This window comes from Salvelinus fontinalis, chromosome 24 (assembly GCF_029448725.1).
Source record: "Salvelinus fontinalis isolate EN_2023a chromosome 24, ASM2944872v1, whole genome shotgun sequence".
Taxonomy (NCBI): domain Eukaryota; kingdom Metazoa; phylum Chordata; class Actinopteri; order Salmoniformes; family Salmonidae; genus Salvelinus; species Salvelinus fontinalis.
The window spans coordinates 5,925,674-5,946,609 of NC_074688.1; the positions used below are offsets into that span (position 1 = coordinate 5,925,674).

The 20,936-nt window shown below is 47.3% G+C and overlaps 1 protein-coding gene across 3 annotated transcripts in view; it reads left to right on the plus strand.

The window, feature by feature from the left end:
• LOC129821829 (signal-induced proliferation-associated 1-like protein 3) overlaps window positions 1-20,936 on the plus strand; it is an 85,723-nt gene that overhangs the window by 37,191 nt on the left and 27,596 nt on the right. For all 3 annotated transcript variants that reach the window (XM_055879510.1, XM_055879512.1, XM_055879511.1), the window contains 6 exons: window positions 10,632-12,318; window positions 13,808-13,938; window positions 16,102-16,290; window positions 16,486-16,660; window positions 17,098-17,201; window positions 20,779-20,936. In XM_055879510.1, the coding sequence (XP_055735485.1) occupies window positions 10,860-12,318; window positions 13,808-13,938; window positions 16,102-16,290; window positions 16,486-16,660; window positions 17,098-17,201; window positions 20,779-20,936 (2,216 nt within the window). In that variant the 5' untranslated portion in view covers window positions 10,632-10,859. The remainder of the gene's footprint in view (window positions 1-10,631; window positions 12,319-13,807; window positions 13,939-16,101; window positions 16,291-16,485; window positions 16,661-17,097; window positions 17,202-20,778) is intronic.

The following is a 20,936-nucleotide window of genomic DNA, read 5'->3' on the forward strand; positions in this document are numbered from 1 at the left end:
GCACGTATGCGTTTAATTAACTACCAGTGCGTTATTTTACAGCGGCAGGGCAATAAGTGGTTGGCTGTAAAAGTGAAGGAATGTCATGGAAAGTGTGTTGCGTGCTTGTCCCCATCTACAGAGTTGCATTGCCGTCAGAGGACATCTTGAAAGACTGGTTCAATACTCAGTGAAACGCACCACCTCCCACCAGTAGGGTTTGGGGTTTCGTTTGCATAGCCGACACGGGTTTGTGCCTGACTCTATGCATCTGTTTGTTGTAAGCCTAAAAGTTGACAGCATTTGTACGTGGTTCTACTCTTATTGAGAGATTGCATGTGGGTGTAAGTGTGTATGTTCGCACATGTACCCATTAGGAGCACTGAAAGTCTTCTGTGCGACCAGCCTTAGCCTTGGGGCATCACCTGATCCTCTGTTATGTAACTGTTATGTAACAGTGTGTTATCAATGTTCACCCCCCCCCCCCCCCCCCCCAGGCTGTTAAGGGGTGTGTTTGCTGTCTGGCTGTAGTTCCCACTACGAGCGATGGAGAGTCTGAGGAGCGGAGGAGCGAAAGCGCTTTCTACTTTTCAACTCTCATTCTTGGTCGGCAGATTAAATTTGACCGTAAATATCACGGTAGCCACTAGCCAGTAAGCCCCAAGCTATTTAACAGTCCAAGCAACTTTTTGTCTAAAACATCTTACACACTTGAATAATGCAACAATTGACAAGCACGTGCTGGAAAATTGTTTATTTTCTCATACGCACGCATTAAATTAGCTGAAAATACACAGCTAACTCGTTAGCTAGCTCTCTAGCAAACAACAATCTTCATGATCAAGTAAGGCTTCACAGCTAGGTAACATTAGCTAGTTAGCTAGCTAAACCAAATAATTTCTGTATCCTCCTCACATCAACGTGCTGGCTGTTAGCTGAATGCTGACTGTTAGCATGTCAATAATGAACGTTTACCCCTCCCATATTAATAAAAGAACAGTCACTTTATCATACAGTATCATTCATATTATAATATAGGCTTCACAGCTAGGTAACATTAGCTAGTTAGCTAGCTAAACCAAATAATTTCTGTATCCTCCTCACATCAACGTGCTGGCTGTTAGCTGAATGCTGACGTTTAGCTGAACCGTAGCTAGCTAGGAGCTCTTAGGATTACGCTAGCGTGTTAGACTTACTTTAGAACAAACCAGGCTTCGTTTTATTAATATCATGGAAGTCATATGAGGTAAAAGCATATTGTGACTGAAAAAGTAGATCATTCCTTGAGGGATTGCTTCTTCCCTGGATGTTGGTGGCTCAGTGCAGTCAAGCGGCAACAATTTCAGAATGTAACCGGTTGTTTCTACAATTTCAGGGTGGGAAAAAGAGGGTATTTTTTTCTGATCTTGCCTCTGCCTCTTACTCCTATGACATTGATCTACATTTATCCATATAGAATTGCTAGGGACCTCACGGTACGATATTATCACGATACTTCAGTGTCGATGCGATATGTATTGCGATTCTCACGATTCTATATGTATTGCAAATCAATACTGTGATTTTATTGCAATTTCGTGTTCCAAACATATTGCTCACCATATGTCTGCTGCAGAGGGACGAGAGAGATCCATGAGAAAACGAGTGTTGATCAGTCATGGAAATAAAAGTGCTGAAAACAAATTGGCTCCCTATTTAAAACGAAGATGGAGAACAAGCTATTAAGGTAAAATACTGGAGTTTTGGTACAGCCAACCAGCGCGATATTAATATATTGTCAAAAATAATATGTAACTATCGATTTCCACCCTCCACTACCGGCCAATGTTCCTAATGCGGTCTGAATCAAAGTCCAGTACTGTTTGAATCCACTGTAGTCCTACTAGGCTACACCACAGACTTTGAGGTAGTAATGCAGTTGACTGCTATTAGCATTAACTCTTTCCAAGTTGGAGCGTTCCCCCTGTTCTCTAAAGTGGCTGCCTACCCCAGGGGAAAGGCCCAGCGCTAGATTGCACCACGGCAGTAGATTCAAGTGGTAGTAAATTGAAGTCGCCGCAAATGTCTTAGTGAAGTTATGATGAATACTGTATTTGCATAGCTGATTCTGATTGGGGTTGAAAGTACCGCTGCTCAGCGTGACGGCCTCTGGTCACGCTCTAGAAATGAGCTGTAACGGTAAGCCTCATGAAAGCTGAATCAATGGTGTGTAGGTGAGGGTTCATCTCATCCACTCGGAGAGGGGAGAAGTTCAGATGTCGCATTGCCTTGTGCTGATGTATAAACCTTACTACCTCCTAATGTTATAAATGTTAGGATTTCTGTAAGCCTATGTCACGGTAGAGACCTTCACCGTATCTCCACCTCGCATCGCAACAACTCCCCAAACTTCCACTGCCCTTCACCCTACTTCAGATCACGGGCAATCAAGTGGAGAAGGAGAAGAATGCAGTTCGCCCCTCATTCCCCACCCATGCACCCTTCTCATATGCGTGTGCGCGCAATGCAAATGTGTTTTTGCGGTGCACGTGTCTGTCGGCACGCATGCGTGGCTGTATGTGTATTGCTCGCTGCCCATGCTTCTCCTCCAGGCTAGTGTTCTGTTCTTTCTGTATGACAGAGTATACCACAGCAGTGACAGTAGAGGTTATCAGGGATCGAGTGCAAAACAATGTCACAGGAAATCAATGGAGACCATCACAGCAGGGCCAGGAGAGGCAGCACAGAGAGACCCTGAGCCTGACAAGACCTGTCACTGCCAGGTTCAGTAGGGAAGCACAGCAGACATGGAGGACACGCCAAGACACGGGGGATTAACAAGGGCTGCAGTGGGTGTGTGCAAGGTTTTCCAATCCTCCACTTCAGCTCGAACGTTACAGCCCTCCAGTCATAGCTGTGGTCAGGTTGCAGGGAAAGCCAGTGGGGTGAGATCAGGTAGACGGAGAGACGGGTCATCCTGGAATAGCTTGAGACCGACTCGCCACAGGAACCCTTCAACAACCAGAGGATAATCGAGCTGAATTTTCTCATCGTTACCCATTCACACTGACTCGACAGTAAGGTCCTAGTCATCCCCACCACTCACTAATCAGCTATTCATTCATTATCAGGTCACAGTTTTCACTCGTTACAACAATTCTGTCTCCTAATAAGGATAAAGGACGCTAACATTTTGGCAAACTGTTTGGCTACATTTATTTCAACACTTAATTCTCGTCTCCATGTATATTCCATCCCGGCCCTGGGGGTTGTGTATGAAGACCACGCAGCCCAGTCTCTTTTGTAGTCTATATATACCAGGGCTGGTATTCATAAAGCGTCTCAGAGTAGGAATGCTGATCTAGGATCAGGTCCCCCTTGTCTACATAATTTATTAAATAAAACCTAAAACTGATCATAGGTCAGCACTCCTACTCTGAGACGTTTTATGAATACGGACCCAAGCCCTGTATGTCTGAGCTGTAGTCCCAGGGAGCAGGGTTGTCGTCCTGTCAGGGTGTGTTGTGCCGTGATGTGACTCCTCGGCGCTGCCGGCTGTCTGCCAGTCATACAGTATGTATCACCATCTGCTCCCGACACAACCGACTATGCCATCTTACCATCATCACAGCTAATATTAGACTATTCATGTTATATTACTGTAGAATCCCTCCTCGGGTCACTCACCACTGCCTGTCACCCTCTCAAGTTGTCACACTCGTCTTTGTACAGCTTAGCCTACATTTGAGTAGGCCTAATAGTAGTAAGGTCATGGATTGTGTGTGTGTGTAGGCCTTTTTGTCTTTGATCAAAGTATCTGAAAGCGCCTGCTGTTGTGTATGGGTTTCTCTCCTCTGTCCAAATGTGTATTCCACGTGTAATATAATTAAGCAATAAGGCCCGAGTGGGTGTGTTATATGGCCAATATACCACGGCTAAGGACTGTTCATATCCACGACGCAACGTGGAGTGCCTGGACACAGCCCTTAGCCATGGTATATTGGCAATATACCACAAACCCCCGAGGTGTCTTATTGCAATTAAAACTGGTTAGCGATGTAATGCCACTCCCCCCTCGGGCCTTATTGCTTAATTATATCACAATTCTATGCGTAGGCTACCTCTATCTCAAATGCATTATTGTCCTGCGACACGTATTGCATTATTGTCCTGCGACACGTCTGTTCCACACGTGACTTTTTCTTGATCTTGGCATTGTCACGATACAGTAACAACAGCTCTCTCCATCTGGAGCACGTGTCGTGTTGTGTACAGTCATTTCTCTGGTAGCTGTAGCTCTCTCGTTGCTCTCTCTGTGATTATGACGAGTGAGATGTGTAATTACCAGCTCCAGTGTGTGTTTGCGTTGTGTGGGCCAGGGCTGCGCGGTGCACAAGCACTCCGAGAGGGAGGTGGCGGGGGAAGCATCTTCAGAGGCCTAACTAATTGCTCTGGGAGTAATTAAAAGGCATTCAATTCCTGCTTTACGTCTTCTGTAGTTGGGGCCAGCGCTGTGTCTGCCTGGGGGCCTCAAAGCCCTTCATGTTCCTGTGGCTCCTGTTTCCTATGGCACTTGCCATTTTCTGCCTCCCCTACTTATCTCTATTTAGCTCTTCCCATTTGTTTCGGGATAAAACTCATCCCTTTCACCTATATGTGCCATCCTCTGTGCCTTGGGCTGCAATGGGTCTGCCTGGAGGACTTTTCTTGCACCTCCTATTTTGGGCTGTGGCGTCTCATCTCTTTCATTTTTGGAACTGTGAAGGCTAGCGAAGACATCAAATAGCATTGCACCTTTAGTTCGTATTAGAGACGTATCGGTGCACGACATAACAAGATGTGTTTGCCAAACACGTCCCGTATAGTTGTGTGGTAGTCTGTCTGTCCTCCCTCCAGCTTTTGCGTAGTAGTTTTGGCCCAGTTCTACTGTGTCTGTCGGCCTTGGCTCGGTGTTGTGGACACCTAGAGACATGACAGAACTCCCACTCTCTCCTGACGGCCGTTCAGCTGAATAAAGGGCCCTTTCTCAGGGTGCTGCAGCCGGAGCCTATCTGGGATTGGGACTGATAGCGTATCGCTGCCGCCGCGCCGAATAAGGAAAGACTTTGTGTCGTAGCAGCGGGATCAGAACAGGACCCTTGGAATCGCCTGTATTTCCCCAAAACATAAGACGTGATACATTTGTGAGGTCATCTGGTTCTCAGCTGACATTTATTTTTATTTTTTGTTCGCTGTGAATGAGTTTTGTACATGGTATGTGTGTGTACTACTCTCTTATGCCAAAAGTGAATCACAGAGGATTGTGCTGAGCGTGCACAAGTGTCATTCACTCTCTGTCTTGTGAGATGTAGCGCTCAACGTTATGATAGAATGATGAATAGAAACTCTGTGGAAAGGATTACGATCCTCACAAAACATCCTTTTCCTCGTACCAGTAGCTAACATCATTAAACGATGTCAGACTGAGAAATGGCCTGGATCATAAGTTTACTGGAGACAGATGTCGGCATGGGAATGAGAACAGGGATTGACGGATCATAAGCCTGAGTGGAGAGAGAGAGAAACCGATAGGGACGGATCGGTGAAAGAGAGGAGAGAGCGTTTGAGCGGGAGAAGAGACTGAATAAAATGGAGATGGATTAGCCTAGGTAGAGGGACACATAAAAAGAGAGTGAGTTAAACATTAGAGTGAGAGTTTGAGCGGAGAAGAGAAGACCCTGAATAAAGTAGTGGTAGATTAGGAGTCTGGGGAGGCTTTTTATAGCGACAGGGCCGCGGTGAAGCCTGATTCTTTGTGACTGTCATATTAAGGCGAGTCCTTGTGGTTCAGCGAACACGTTCCTGCTCTCTTCCTCCTCCCCATCTCTCAGCTCGTCGCTCTCTCTAACTTTACGTCCTCTCCCCCTCTCTCTCCTCAATTTTCTATTCACCCTTCCCTTCCTTGGCTGAGAATGAAGTAGCCTAGTTGTGTGCGTCCTCGTTTGTTTCTCTCTGATGACGACATGGCGAGGGAGGGTGAGAATGGACAGAAGGAGGGGGTGGAGTAGGGTTGGGCGATTTATTACGATAGTATCTGATATCGAAGATGATTGACAGCCATCGTCGATGGTGACGACATCATGATGTGACAGACTACTTATAGTCTATTTCAACTTGACTGTTACCGGGCAGTAAAGAGCTGACCGGGTAACCTGCAGCAGGGCCATGCCAAGTGGCCTGTTCCTTTGGTATAGCCTGCATAACATATTATCAATAAATGTGTTGTAAACAAATTTACAGAATGCAGGTGAACAATGCAGAGTTGAGATTTTCACCAAAGCAGCGCAAAATGTCCAGTCAGAAAAATATATTTTTCTCTCTCAATTGAGGATGATCTATTCTAAGCCATTTAGCCCAAGACTATTTTATTTTTTATAGCGGACACTCCGGGGTCTTAATTATTTAAAGATTATTTTAAGCCTTTCTTTCCTCTCCATTTGACATAAATATGAGTTTAGTTTTTATGCATTTTCTCCTGCCAACCTAACCACTGCTTGGTATGGCAACTGCACCGCCCTCGATCGCATGGCGCTGCAATGGCCCTTCTATTTTATTGTTGCACTGTCAATTCACACTCACTCTATGTACACTCTACTCACTCACTCACACACTCACTCACACTGACACGCCAACACACATGCACACTTAATTTGCTCACACATTCAACGCACACACAATGCATACTGATTCTACGCGCACACACATACAATTATTATATATGCTGCTGCTACTCTGTTTATCATATATCAGGATGATGCCTAGTCACTTTACCCCTATACACATCTAAACCTACCACTCCAGTATCCCTGCACTTTGTAAATATGGTATTGGCACTGACCCTGGAACTGAGAGTATTCATACCCTGTGACTTATTCAACGTTTTGTTGTTACAGCCTGAATTCAAAATGGATTACATATTTGTTTCTCACCCATCTACACACTATACCCCATAATGACAAAGTGAAAACCGGTTTGAAATGTTTGCACATTTTTTGACAAAGAAATACAGAAATCTAATTTACATAAGTATTCACACCACTGTGTCAGTACTTTGTAGAAGCACCTTTGGCAGCGATTACAGCTGTGAGTCTTTCTGGGTAAGTATCTAAGAGCTTTCCACATCTGGATTGTGCAACATTTGCCCATTATTCTTCTCAAAATTCTTCAAGCTCTGTCAAGTTTGTTTTTGATCATTGCTAGACAGCCGTTTTCAGGTCTTGCCATAGATTGTCAAGTAAATTTAACTCGAAGGTAACTCGCCACTCAGGAACATTCACTGTCTTCTTGGTAAGCAACTCCAGTGTAGATTTGGATTGTGTTTTAGGTTATTGTCCTGCTGAAAGGTGAATTCATCTCCCATTGTCTGATGGAAAGCAGAATGAGCAAGGTTTTCCGCTGTTATTATGCCTGTGCTTAGCACCATTCCATTTTTTTTTAATCCTGAAATATTTAACAATTACAGCATACCCATAACATGATGCAGCCACTACTATGCTTGAAAATATTGAGTCGGTGTTGTGTTGGATTTGCCCCTAACATAACACTTTGTATTCAGGACAAAAGTTAGTAGTTTGCCACATTTCTTTGCAGTATTACTTCAGTGCCTTGTTGCAAACAGGATGCATGTTTTGGAATATTTGTATTCTGTACAGGCTTCCTTTTCACTCTGTCAGTTAGATTATTATTGTGGAGTAACTGCAATGTTGTTGATCCATCCTCAGTTTTCTGATGGCATCATGATGAAATCCCTGCGCAGTTTTCTTCCTCTCCGGGAACAAGGTTAGCAAGGACTAGGGCTGTTATTGTGACCGTATTACTGCCACACCGGCAGTCAAATTCCAGGTGGCCATTTAGTCACGGTAATTAGGCTCCTCCAAGCTCTGATGCAGCTGATGGTCATTAGTAGCCTACCAAACATGCTAATAGCCTGGTACTCAGCACTCTATTGTCCCTCTCATCAATGCAAATGTTTTCGGATATCAAACACTTCGAGAGCCCATGAACTCATGTTGCTCAACATTTCTATAGGCTATACTATGCAATTGAGTGAGAACAGAGTTTTGATGGCCTCTATTAAAAAGAGGAGGCTACCATCAGTGTTCTATAGGCTAGGCCTACTATATTTAACAACTTTCCTAATATTAAGCACATTGCTTCAGTTTACAACAGGCGTATAGCTTACCTGGCTGGCATGCAAATGGACCACGGGAAAAGCGTCCTCCATTCGCTATTTAACTGTATAGATGACATGTATTTTTTTCCCTATGCCCCTGTTTTGATACAGGTGCATGATAATGGTCCATTCAGCAACCATCACTCATGTGTTCCAGGTGCATGTTGTGTTAGCTAATCCAAGTTTATCATTTTAAAAGGCTAATTGATCATTAGAATTCCCTTTTGCAATTATGTTAGCACAGCTGACAACTGTTGTTCTGATTTAAGAAGCAATAAAACTGGCCTTCTTTAGACTAGTTGAATATCTGGAGCATCAGCATTTGTTTACAGGCTCAAAATGGCCAGAAACAAAGTACTTCCTTCTGAAACTCGTCAGTCTATTCTTGTTCTGAGAAAAGAAGGCTATTCCATGCGAGAAATTGCCAAGAAACTGAAGATCTCATACAACGCTGTGCACTACTTCCTTCACATAACGGTGCAGACCGCTTTTGCGGTCACTTGAAGCCTATTTAGCTGAGATGCCTGTGACGGGCATTGGCTAATAATAATTATCTGAGAGAGCCATGTGAGTGAGAGGTGCTTCCGAGCACGGCAGCTGGGAGAAGGGAATTAAAATGATTATATTCAGCCCAAGGGCACAACGGCCACTTTTTTTTAGGGGGCATTACGGCCACACAAGGGGGATGCTGTTGGGAAATTCGAGGCCTGGTGAGAATATTATCAAGTGCTTGTCAAATTCTGAATGAGAGACTGATGAAGTGTGTGTGCAGCCTGCACAAGAGGAAACAAAGCAACTTTTTTCAAATCATCATTAGTCGCATAATGCAGCCTTAGAATGTATTAATAATCAAAAGATATAGCCCAATGTTTGTATCACAACTAAAGTTGCATAAATAACTCTAAATTATGCATATAGGTGGACCTGTTTCTTTGTTAACTGCTCATGTGTGCACTTCCTTGGAAATCGCTTGGAGAAAATATCCTTTCTATTTTATTCAGCTATGTTCAATTGTATTCTTCAAACTATAAAATAATTTTGCTACAGATTTCTAAGCAAATCTTGCCTGCTAAATTACCTAGTATAGCTCACATCCATATGTCATAGCCAAATCAGGGCCTAACATAAAGACATGGTATTCTGTTCTTCTGAAATAGACTACTTTTTCTTCATATCATGTTTCTTTAAACCGGTCTAAAATAAATCATGGAGTTATTGTCCTGGTGTAGGCTATATTAAATAGATTTTATTAAACGTTTTAATGTATATTTACCAAAGGTCTGCATCAGTGGCTTGTAGGCTATGTGTGGAAGCCTGAGGAACGTTTATGTTAATTAACGGTCAATTACCGTAAGACCGGCAGTTATTTTGTCGGCCGGTGATCGTCCAGCGAATGTCAGCCCTAGGAAGAACCCCCGTATCTTTTGTAGTGACTGGGTGTATTGATACCCCCATCCAAAGTGTAATGAATCATTTCACTATGCTCAAAGGGACATTCAATGTCTGCCCTTCTTTGTGAGGCATTGGAAAACCTCCCTGGTCTTTGTGGTGGAATCTGTGTTTGAAATTCACTGCTTGACTGTACACTTATCTGTGTGTGTGGAGTACATGTTAAGCATTTTTACAGCACACAGTCCATGCAACTTATTATGTGACTTGTTAAGCACATCTTTACTCTAGGCTTGCCATAACAAAGGGTTTGAATACTTATTGACACACGATATTTCAGCTTTTCATTTGTATTCATTTATAATTAGGCCAGTGACGACGACAATTTAATTTTAATCAATTTTAAATGCAGGCTGTAACATAACAAAATGTGGAAAAAGTCAAGGGGTGTGAATAGTTTCTGTGACGGCACTGTATATTTATCATCGCCCCCCCGGGCTAAGTACCAGCTGATAGGGGGAGCAAAATGAGGAAACATACTGCTGTCAGTTAAATTAGCTGAACGATTACACTGCAGCAGCAACCTGTGTGTGCGTATGTGAATATCCAGTCAGATGATATAGTTTCTTTATGATCAACAAGTGCTGTTTAGCTAGGATTTTAAATGGCCTAGTGCTTTCAGCATGGCTTTATGATGCAGGAGTTTGATTTGGTGTTATGAAAATTGATAGTGCGTGTGTACTGCTGCTGAATATGACACTAGTATGATGATAACCCAGGCATTCTGAAGATTAGTCTCAACAGGAGAAATCCTCTGTCCAAATCCCCTTGCCTTAATCGCTCTCTCTCGTTCTTAATCATGCTCTCTCTCTCTCCCATTCTAGTACAGATGAGTTGCTGTAGTCATCGTTTTCGTGGTGTCATTGCATTGAGTAGGAGGGGTGAATCTTGGTCAGTGTATGTTAGTGTTTGGGTGTGCATGTTCAAAAACAGTGTATTACTGTATGCCATGTGTGCATGTTGTTTTATTGTGGTCGTCAGCATATCAATGTGTGTTTTGTCTCCTCCCCAGATCTGCCCAGAGCCTGAGAGAAGAGAGACCGCCTACTGTGCAGCTGGGCCTATGACCAGCAGTGTCCCACCCTCCCATTGAAAGCGATGTGTGTGGGAGGTGGAGGCCGCAGCATCAGCAGAGTGTGTGTGGGGCTCCTCTCCCTCTCCCCTACTCCACACTCTGGCCTGGGATGCCAGCTCCCTGCCCCCCTGCCTGCTGTCCTGCCCTGAGCTCTCCTGGGGCGCCATGAACACCTACAGAGATCGAGGGGTCACCTGCACCTCCTCAGACCTGCTGGAGAGGGGCGGAGGGGGAGGGCCTGGGTCCCTCCTCACACAACATGCCGCCTTCCACCTCACCCCCAATGGCCACACTGCCCCCTCTGATCCAGCTACCCAATCCCGTGTCTCCGTTCCCAAGATGGGTGTCCGCGCCCGTATTGCTGAGTGGCCGCCGCGCCATGCGCAATCAAGGGAGTCGCTCCTGGAGAACGGGCAAGGTGGTAATCACCATGGAGACGACCCCTCCACGATGACCGCATCTTTCCCCATCTCCGAGGTCGGGCTGGTGAGGGGAGGAGTGGCTCGTTTACCAAGGCGACGCACGAAGGACGTGGAGTTCCGTGGTGGGTACGGAGGTGAAAGAGGGTCTCCCGCAGGCCTGCGTGCTTTCCCCCCGTTACGGCAGCGCTCCAACAGCGAGGTGACTCTGAGCGAGCAGGATGAGAACGAGGTGGAAGGTCGCGGAGGTGCTAATCTGTTCCGGGAGTACGGCAGCACCTCCTCCATCGACGTGCAGGGCATCACCGAGCAGAGCTTCTTTGACATGCTCAGCCAGTTCCACCAGGAGAGGCCCGACCAGCGCAGCACTGCCCCCGGACGCCTGGGAGAGCTACTGTACACCCCCAACTCCCCTCCCTCGGCACCCCTCCCCACGGGCCACTCCCCCACGCCCACATCCCGGGGGGAGGATGGAGGGATGGGGAGGTCAGAGAACAGGGTGAGGAAGAAGAGTGTGGGGACAGAGTCGTCTCTGGGGACGTCCTCTCTGTTCCGGAAGCTCCGCAGCTCCAGCAGAGGGGAGCTGGACAGAGGGGATGCGTGGGAGGACGGGGGAAGCCGTAACTCTACAGATACCCCCTACAAACCCTGGGTGTGCCCCAAGAGCTTTGTCCACTACGACGCCCAGAGCATACTGTTTGACCTCAATGAGGCGGCTGCTCAGCGCGCCTATGTAGCCAAGCGGAGGAACACTGCCACCGGGGCATCGGCGGCCTCAGTCTCCCTGGCTGTGTCACGGTCCTCAACTCTGAGTGGGTTGGACGCTACCTACTCCAGCATTGAGGACCTGACGCTAGGCCTCGACCCCAGCGCGCCCACACCCTCCCTGGGCATGGACCCTCTGGACGCCCCCCCCGGAGGCCCCAACTCCAGTCCGCTCCTCCTCAGTTGCCCCCACTTCCGCAATGAGACGGGGGGCCACGGGGAGCGCAACGTCAGCTTCCTGAGCTCCTCGGCCGAGCGGGGAAGGGAGGGGGGCGCGGGTGACATGGCGAGGGGCAGCCTTCGGCGTAGCAACGCCAGTGTGTCGGTGGTGGAGGTGCCCATAGAGCAGCAAGTCACCAGAATGGACAGGCTGAAACTCTATAGCATCGAGCACGTGGACCTGGGGGCGCGCTACTACCGAGACTACTTCCACGGGAAAGGTAACAACTGATCTGATCTTGCCACTCAATCCAGCCTAACTACTTTTACTGTAACTACTCACAAAAGTCTAGCGTATCACTAGTGTTTCCACTGGCGGTACTTTCTCTTCCTCCACCCAGTTGTCCCTGTACGGGCAGCCAACCTGGCAGCGGTCCCAGAGGATAACGTGTACCTGCCTCTTGTCTGTTGGCAAACTGAGTTTGTAGCTCAGAGAAGAAATAGCTTAATCCCACACACACACGTTTTCCTTTCTGCCCCTGCACATTAATCCTGACACTGGTTGTCTTCCCCCCCAATCCTACAGAACAGCTGTGTGTGTATGTGCGCGCGCTCCCAGAATTCCCTTTCTAGGCCCTGGAAAAATAGAGAGCTGCCCCCAAGGACTAAATCATCTGGTAAGAGCCTAATTAGAGACAGATGTTGTCAGGGTTTGTGACGCCTGCAACCACAGAGATGAAGGTTACCGCTCCAAAAATACTACTGCCTGTCCCCCTGAACGCTGCGTGGAACGTGAGACTGCTCCAGAGCAGTAACTGTGATGCTCTGCGTGCATGTCAAAAAGCCTCACCCAGAAAGCTGACATTTTTTACTGCAAGACAAAGCTGGAATGCTAAACATTGCTGAGCCTCTTCAACTATGCAGGGACGAAACAAGTTTGAAAACGTAAAGTACTTTCATGAGTTTCTTCCTCCACTCACAAATAGAAGTCGCTCACAGTTTGAGGAGTAGGCCGTTACTGTATCATGTGGAAATGTTTACAGCCTTTTACTTCAGGAATGTGTCTTATCAGAGATTTCCACATATTCATCAAACTTTAGATAAGCAGATGGGCTACTCAGTCTTCAGTCTGTCACACACTTATAATGAAATGTAATAAAATGTCCCGTGGAATGTTCTGATTATGAAACCAACCTTTCTGGCCACGATAGGCCTATATCACGCAAAGCAATAAGGCTAGTACGTCAATGCAAGCGATTGTATCGTTGTGGATTAAATAACAAATATAATTGAGTTTAGTCATTTGTAGATTCTTATTGTGTTCTCTACTCTACCGCTCTGAAGGTTACTCAAGCACGTGACTTCACCTGAAAGAGTCAAATCTTGTACCGAGCAAGCCGTGCCGCCGCACCACAGGCTCAGCTGTACAATCTTAGTCTGTCATTTGTAGCTCTAATCGATGTCCTCAGGTTCCTTGATGAGCTGATTAATTCAACGTGTAATTGAAAATGTATTGAATCCACATGCATACAAGCACTGCAGGCGCTGTTGTTATCGCACTCTTCAACGTAGCATATCTCTTCTCTTTGCCTCCTCCGCTCTGAGCCTGTTCTCTCGCTCTCTCCTTTCACTCTCAACCCCCTACTTTCCCTCCTCCATTTTTCCATGTCCAAAGGCTGTTATTACAATGATCAATACACGTGTTCAACAGTACCAAAGGCATGTCCAGGGATGTTGTGAATACACTCTGTCCCCCGTGTGTCACTGCAGAGCACTCTAACTACTTTGGGACGGACGAGAAGCTGGGTCCGGTGGCTGTGAGTATCCGCAGGGAGAAACTGGACGACACTAAAGACCTGAAGGACCAGTACCAGTACCGCATCATCGCCAGAACCAGTGAGGTACTAACACCCACCCCACCTCCCACTACCTGCCTACGCACCGCTACAGGGAACACTGAGTAGGCTGAATACTGATGATGCCATGATATGTGTGTTTGAATAGGCAGAGTGTGTGTGTGTGGGAGTTTTGTGGTTTTTTAACGCTGTTATTTATGCCTGGACCTGACCTCAGTGAGTCCCCACGGACCATGTTGGCTCCACATACACTACCTTCTCGCTCCACACCTTCCCCTCGCTCCATTACCTTCCCTTCTCCCTCCAATCTCTCCATTCTCTACCAGTGGAAATTTCCACCTGACCAGGCCCTGCTCAGAACAGCCAAGCCAAACACTGCCCCGGCCCTGGTCCGCTGGTAGACCTCCCTCCACTAATACCCCAGCTAGTGATATGTCAAACCTCTTCATCCAAGCAAAGATGTAGCCTGACGACTCAAACTAAATTCTTCTGTTATTCGCTACATACTTCAGTCTGAGACTGACGTTGTTTGAAGTCGTTTGTGGTGACGAGGGGCGTTGTACAAAACAAAGTCCTCAGCAATTTGGATCGTCGCTAACCAATCAAGAGTATCAAAGTCAATGACACATTTTAAAACCTCCCGCTTTACCCATGGCTGTTCTGGCTCTGGCCCTACCCATCGGTTTCTGGACCAATCAGACAGCCCCAAATGTGTTCTCATTCTACGAAGTGTCGTGGAGGTACTCGGATCCAGACTCATTGCGGAGAAGAAACGAACATCCGTTGGCATGTTGTAGCGTTTGGCCGGAGAAAGGAGTCTGGGTAGCCAGACAAGCAAAGATGTGCTCTGATTGGATCTCCAGCCCTGGGACAGGGCATTCTCTATGATTGGCCCAATCACCCGCCCAGCTTTACCAAAGTCCTTTTTAGTAGGTTACAAACAAGTGTGGGCAGGGTTTACGTACTAGGGCACCACCAGAAGCACTGAAATATTCACGTGGAAAACCACAAGCAATACAGGCCATGATTTCTTTAGGGCACTCGAGTCCACGTATACCTGGCACTACCTTTCCTGCACACACAGGTTCTCTCATACTCTGCGGCTGATTTGAAAGATTGACTTCCACTGCACAAATAGCGAGCCTAATAGACTGGGTGTACATAGCGTTTCTGCATGCACCCTGTCTAATACATGTGCTTCCCAATAATGACCAGTGAGTCCTGTGGCCGTGCCCCTCTGGTTGGCTGCTGCCCTCCCTCGTGTTGTTTTTAGCTGGATTACATGGCTGCCTGGCCTCATCACCTTAGCCCCTATGGAACAATGGGCCGCTCCACCGCCTGTGTCTACAGAGTTCAGCTCACACAGACACTCCACTCAGGCCTGCCCTTGGTTCCCACAGAGAGAGAGCGAGAGAACGCTCACAACCCCTCCCTCCCTCCTCCCATGCTCTCTAATTGAAGTCTGAACGATGCTGACACAGCATGCTGTAACCACACGATACACACTCAGTCACACACATCCGCGTGCACACACACACACATTCTTACACACCCACAAAGGCCCCAGATTGGCTCAGTCAGTCCAGTCACTGCTGGATGCCAACATAGGGTTTCCCACCCTGCCTCTCAGGGGGAGAGATGGAGTGGAGGCACTTGTCAGAGGTTAGAGGTCATCTGGGGAAACACGGTATTAATAGTTAGACGACAAGTTATTGGCAACTATTGGCTCTGCATTTGATTAAACCACTTATGGAGTCCATTGTCAAGAGTAGCTCTATATTGTGCCGGAAGGCAATCTGAATAGCTGGAATTTAACATGCACTGTTTAGGGGTTTCTTTTCCGCCACGCCAAACCCTTGATTTCGTTAAGGTGAAGCACTCTCTCGCCCCGTCTAGCTCCTCAGCAGTGTGTTGCAGTTTTAATGAAGCACGGTGCCGTAGTCTCTGAGTACATTGAATAACGTACAGCTCTCTCGGCGCCTGAGATTATTATAGCCCCGCTGTCAGGGAACACCCCGAGTACAGATTGCAGATATCCACCGTCTGAAGACATCTGTCCTATTTCTCAATGTCTCAACAATTCTTTTTTTTTTTTAAACTTCCAGAGACATAGATGTGAGAACGTTCTCTTCAAGTTAATGAACAATAAAGTACATCTCGTGTGTTTTTTTTACATCTCTAATGAGTTCAATGTCCTCTTGTGTGTAGCTGGTGACGCTGCGGGGATCCATCCTGGAGGATGCGGTGACCTCCACGGGGAGGCACGGCACGGTGCGTGGTCTCCCCCTAAAGGAGGTGCTGGAGCAGGTGGTCCCGGAGCTCAGTGTGTCCTGCCTGCGCCTGGCTCTCAGCACGCCCAAGGTCACCGAGCAGCTCCTCAAACTGGACGAACAGGGGGTGAGTCTAGCGGGGTCACGGTCTCAGGCGCGAGTTCTATGATATCTCCGTGCGTCTGTCTCTGTCTTACATCATCTCTGATACCACCACCAACAGTTAGTCATAAACGCTAGATGGGCGTGTCTCTGTTTGAGCCAGGGGCGCGGCATCCGCGTGTGAATGCCGTCTAATATTTGTTTCTTCTCCGGTTTATAGCTGAGTCAGAAGCACAAGGTGGGAGTGCTGCTGTGTCGGGCAGGGCAGAGCACCGAAGAGGAGATGTATAACAATGAAGAGGCCACGCCCGCCTTCTCGGCCTTCATGGACCTGCTAGGGGAGCAGGTGTGCCTCCGAGGCTTCACCAACTACGCCGCCCAGCTGGACACCAAGAGTACGTGTCTGTGTGTGAGGGGGGTGCGTAGTAGGGCGTTCGTTCGCCTATGACTGCGCGTGCCTAATGTCAGAACAGAGTTTTCTGCACACCTTCCTGACCTTGCAGTCATAGAATGATCGACCCAAAGGGTGTGAACACGGAGTAAAATGAGCGATTTCCTGTCAAACGGTGCATGAATATAAAAACAGTGTTGCTACATAACTGCCTACTGAAGTCAGAACGTTTAGGAAAAAAAAGAGTTTGAGTTATGTGGTTTCCTGAAACAGTATTGTAACTCTCTACGGACTACGGCTTTTGATGTGGCCCTCTCTTTCCATTGTGTCCCTTCATTTGTGGAGTTCATGCCCTGGTGGTGAACTGGGACTGGATAACGCAATATTAACCGTGTGTTTGCCTGTGCGTGTGTTTTGTTTCTCTCTCTCGGTTTCCCCCAGCTGACTCGACGGGCACCCACTCCCTGTACACCACCTACCAGGGCTATGAGGTCATGTTCCACGTGTCCACCATGCTGCCCTACATGCCCAACAACCCCCAGCAGGTGAGACCAACACACACCCAGCACGGTCTACCACAGCCCAACCCAGACACCTTCATGCCTACAAGATAGGATTCAGCCTGCCTCTTCAACTGCCCTTCTATCTAGTATTGTTGTCTGGTCAATCCCACAGGTGTAGTTACAGAGGTTCAGACACTCTTCCAGACTCCTAAAGGGTACTCTGGGTAGCGTGGCCATTGTCACCGTCTCACTAATCCTTTGGACGTCCGTCCGAGTGTCACCGTCGAGCGACATATATATATATATCAGATTCAGAAGACACATGGCGGACAAAGGGTTAAATATTTTGTGCATGTGGTTTGTTGTAGCGCTGTTCTATAGTTTGTCTGGCTCGGACTTGGACAATTGCAGCTGCCCTTGAAATAGAACTTCTCTCTTGCTCCGCTCCCTCGCTTCTCTTTTAGAGTGTTGTTCCTCTTCCATTCTGTGTGTCTGTAGTATTTTTATGGAGTCTTTGTTCTCTTTGAATGGGCTTTTCGGTCCTCTCTCTCATAACTGGTTCAACGCTGGGTGGGGCTCAGTCTCTAGGTTTTGAGAAACTATTTTCCCCTTTCTGCTTTAAATAACGCTGCCTTGCTACATATCCCTCAGGGCGTTGTGTTAACGGTGTGTCTGTGTCAGTTGTTAAACTAGTGTGCGCGCGCGCGTGTATGTTTAAATTGTTGGCTCAAGTGTTTGCATGAGAACTTAATGTGGGTCATATAAATCCCACGAGTGTACTTATGTTTGTAATGTGCTGCTAACAGTATTTATGTTCGTTGAATACATGCCAACTGTACAGTCACTGTTGCTAGCACATACGTTTGGTCATGTAGTGTATGTGGACACCTGCTCGTCGAACATCTCATTCCAAAATCACGGGCATTAATATGGAGTTGGTCCCCCCCTTTGCTGCTATAACAGCCTGCACTCTTCTGGGGAGGTTTTCCACTAGATGTTGAAACATTGCTGCGGGGACTTGCTTCCATTCAGCCACAAGAGCATTAGTGAGGTCAGGCATGATGTTGGGTGATTATGCCTGGCTCGCAGTCGTCGTTCCAATTCATTCCAAAGGTGTTCGGTGGGATTGAGGTCAGGGCTCTGTGCAGGCCAGTTCTTCCACATCGATCTCCACAAACCATTTCTGTATGGACCTTGCTTTGTGCATGGGGGCATTGTCATGCTGAAACAGGAAATGGCCTTCCCCAAACTGTTCCCACAAAGTCGGAAGCACAGAATTGTCTAGAATGTCATTGTATGCTGTAGCATTTAAGATTTCCCTTCACTGGAACAAAGGGGCATATCCCGAACCATTAAACACAGCCCCAGACCATTATTCCTCCTCCACCAAACTTTACAGTTAGCACTATGCATTGAGGCAGGTAGCGTTCTCCTGGCATCCGCCAAACCCAGATTCGTCCGTCGGACTGCCAGATGGTGAAGCGTGATTCATCACTCCAGAGAATGGCGCCGAGCTTTACACCACTCCAGCCGACGCTTGGCATTGCGCATTGTATTGTTGCATAGGCTTATGTGCGGCTGCTCAGCCATGGAAACCCATTTCATGAAGCTCCTGACGAACAGTTATTGTGCTGACGTTGCTTCCAGAGGCAGCTTGGAACTCGGTAGTGAGTGTTGCAACTGAGGACACCGGTCCCGTTCTGTGAGCTTGTCTGGCCTACTACTTCGCGGCTGAGCCGTTGTTGCTCCTCGACGTTTCCCACTTTCCAATAACAGCATTTGACCGGGGCAGCTCTAGCAGGGCAGACATTGAACCAACTGTTGGAAAGTTAGCATCCTATGATGGTGCCACGTTGAAAGCCACTGAGCTCTTCTGTAAGGCCATTCTACTGCCAGTGTTTGTCTATGGAGATAGCATGGCTTAGTGCACGGTTTTATACACCTGTCAGCAATGGGTGTGGCTGAAATACCCAAATTCACTAATTTGAAGGGGTGTTCCACATACGTTTGTATATATAGTGTAGGCTTGCTAATAGTTGCTAATACATACAACTGTTGCTAAAAGTATTTTAACAGCATCCTATGTATGTGAATGGGTAGGTTATGAAAACTCAGCTTAAGCTATAGCAACAGAGATTCCAAGGCTATCACTGTTAATGAAAATTGTTTCTCAGTTGACCAACCTGGTTAATTAAATAACGAGTTTGATGAATAAAATATAAACGATGTATGAATGGGTTACGCCGAAGACGGTTTGAGTGTGAAGATGGACAGAAACTGCTTCTATAATAGAAATCCCCGGTCACACTTGAAGGCGATGTCATGGCGACATTAGCTAGCGTCATGCGCAAAAACACAGTCGTGCCGAACTGCACATGTGCAGATGAAAGGCAGTCCTTCGATATAAAGTTTTTTTTTATGTACATGTCAGTTTGTCACTATCACGAGGTTGTAGTAATGACAGGTTCAGCTACTTAAGGCCATTGGCTCGAATCTAGGTTTTGCCTTAAGGACACATTTTTCACTTCTCTGTCTGCCAAACCCCCTGTCTGGTGTGTCAAGTCTGCTTCCGGATGCATTCCCAAAAGTATCGTGACGTTGCGCCTCTGGGTTTGAAAACCCTGTGGTTACGCTATATGTGTACGTGTCCCTGACTGTGAACTACTTTTATAGGAGTGTGAGTGTGTAAACGGCACACTGGGAGAGAGCAGATGACTGTTCAGCACACTGACTCCATCCAGAGGCTCAAAGGCAACAGCAGCAACGTTTTTTTACTTCCGCCACGCAACCTCTAGGTGTCAGTGTTGATCACCAATAAACCCTCACTCTGAGAGCGGGACGAAAAGGAGAGAGGGAGAGCTGCTAAGTCAGTCGATATAGAGTAATGTTATGTGTCAGAGAGAGGAAGGGAGTCAAAAAGAGAGAGCCGAAGAGGTGACTGTGATTTAAGAGAGGACATGGAGAGAAGAGCAGGCTCTCCAGTACATTCGGACTGCAGGGGCCTCTGTCAGTTGCCCCAGGCAGAACTGGTGTCTCAGGCATACAGAGCTCCAATAGCACCCCCTAGTGTGTGTTTAAGCTTTATGCTGCCTTATGTAATTGACACTTTCACACTGCTGCAGAGAGAGAGGGTGGGCGAGCACCGCAATGGACACTGTATGTATTCTGTTACTGTGTGACTGACATTCACACATACTCAATCAAATGTAGCATTGCATAAAGATCTGCTTGTTAGCCTCAGCAGTTCTCTCACTGCCTATATCTGCACCCTAATCTCAGACCTACATCCGCGTGGACTGGGACCAATCTGTATCTCTCGCTCGGTCTCTCTCGCTGACTTTTCCCGAACAATATACTGGGGCGATAGTGAGTCAAGTGAGCCCGTGTGCCAATTCTGGCTCACTCATGTTAATTTGTGCTTGGTCTGTCTCCCCCGCTCACTCTCCTCCCCTCCCTCTGCTTCTGTTTGTCTCCTCCCCCTGCCAACTCTGTGTCCTTACCTCCACCCTCGCTCGGACTCCTTACTGTGTCCCTCTTTCACACGTTCTTTTTTTCTCTCTCTTACCTCTCCTCTCCTCGCCCCCCCCCCCCCCCCCCCCTCCTCCTTTTTCTCCCTCAGCTCCTGAGGAAGAGGCACATAGGGAATGACATCGTCACAATAATCTTCCAGGAGCCGGGAGCGCTGCCCTTCACCCCTCAGAACGTCCGCTCCCACTTCCAGCACGTGTTCGTCATTGTCCGCGTGCACAACCCCTGCTCCGACGACACCTGCTACAG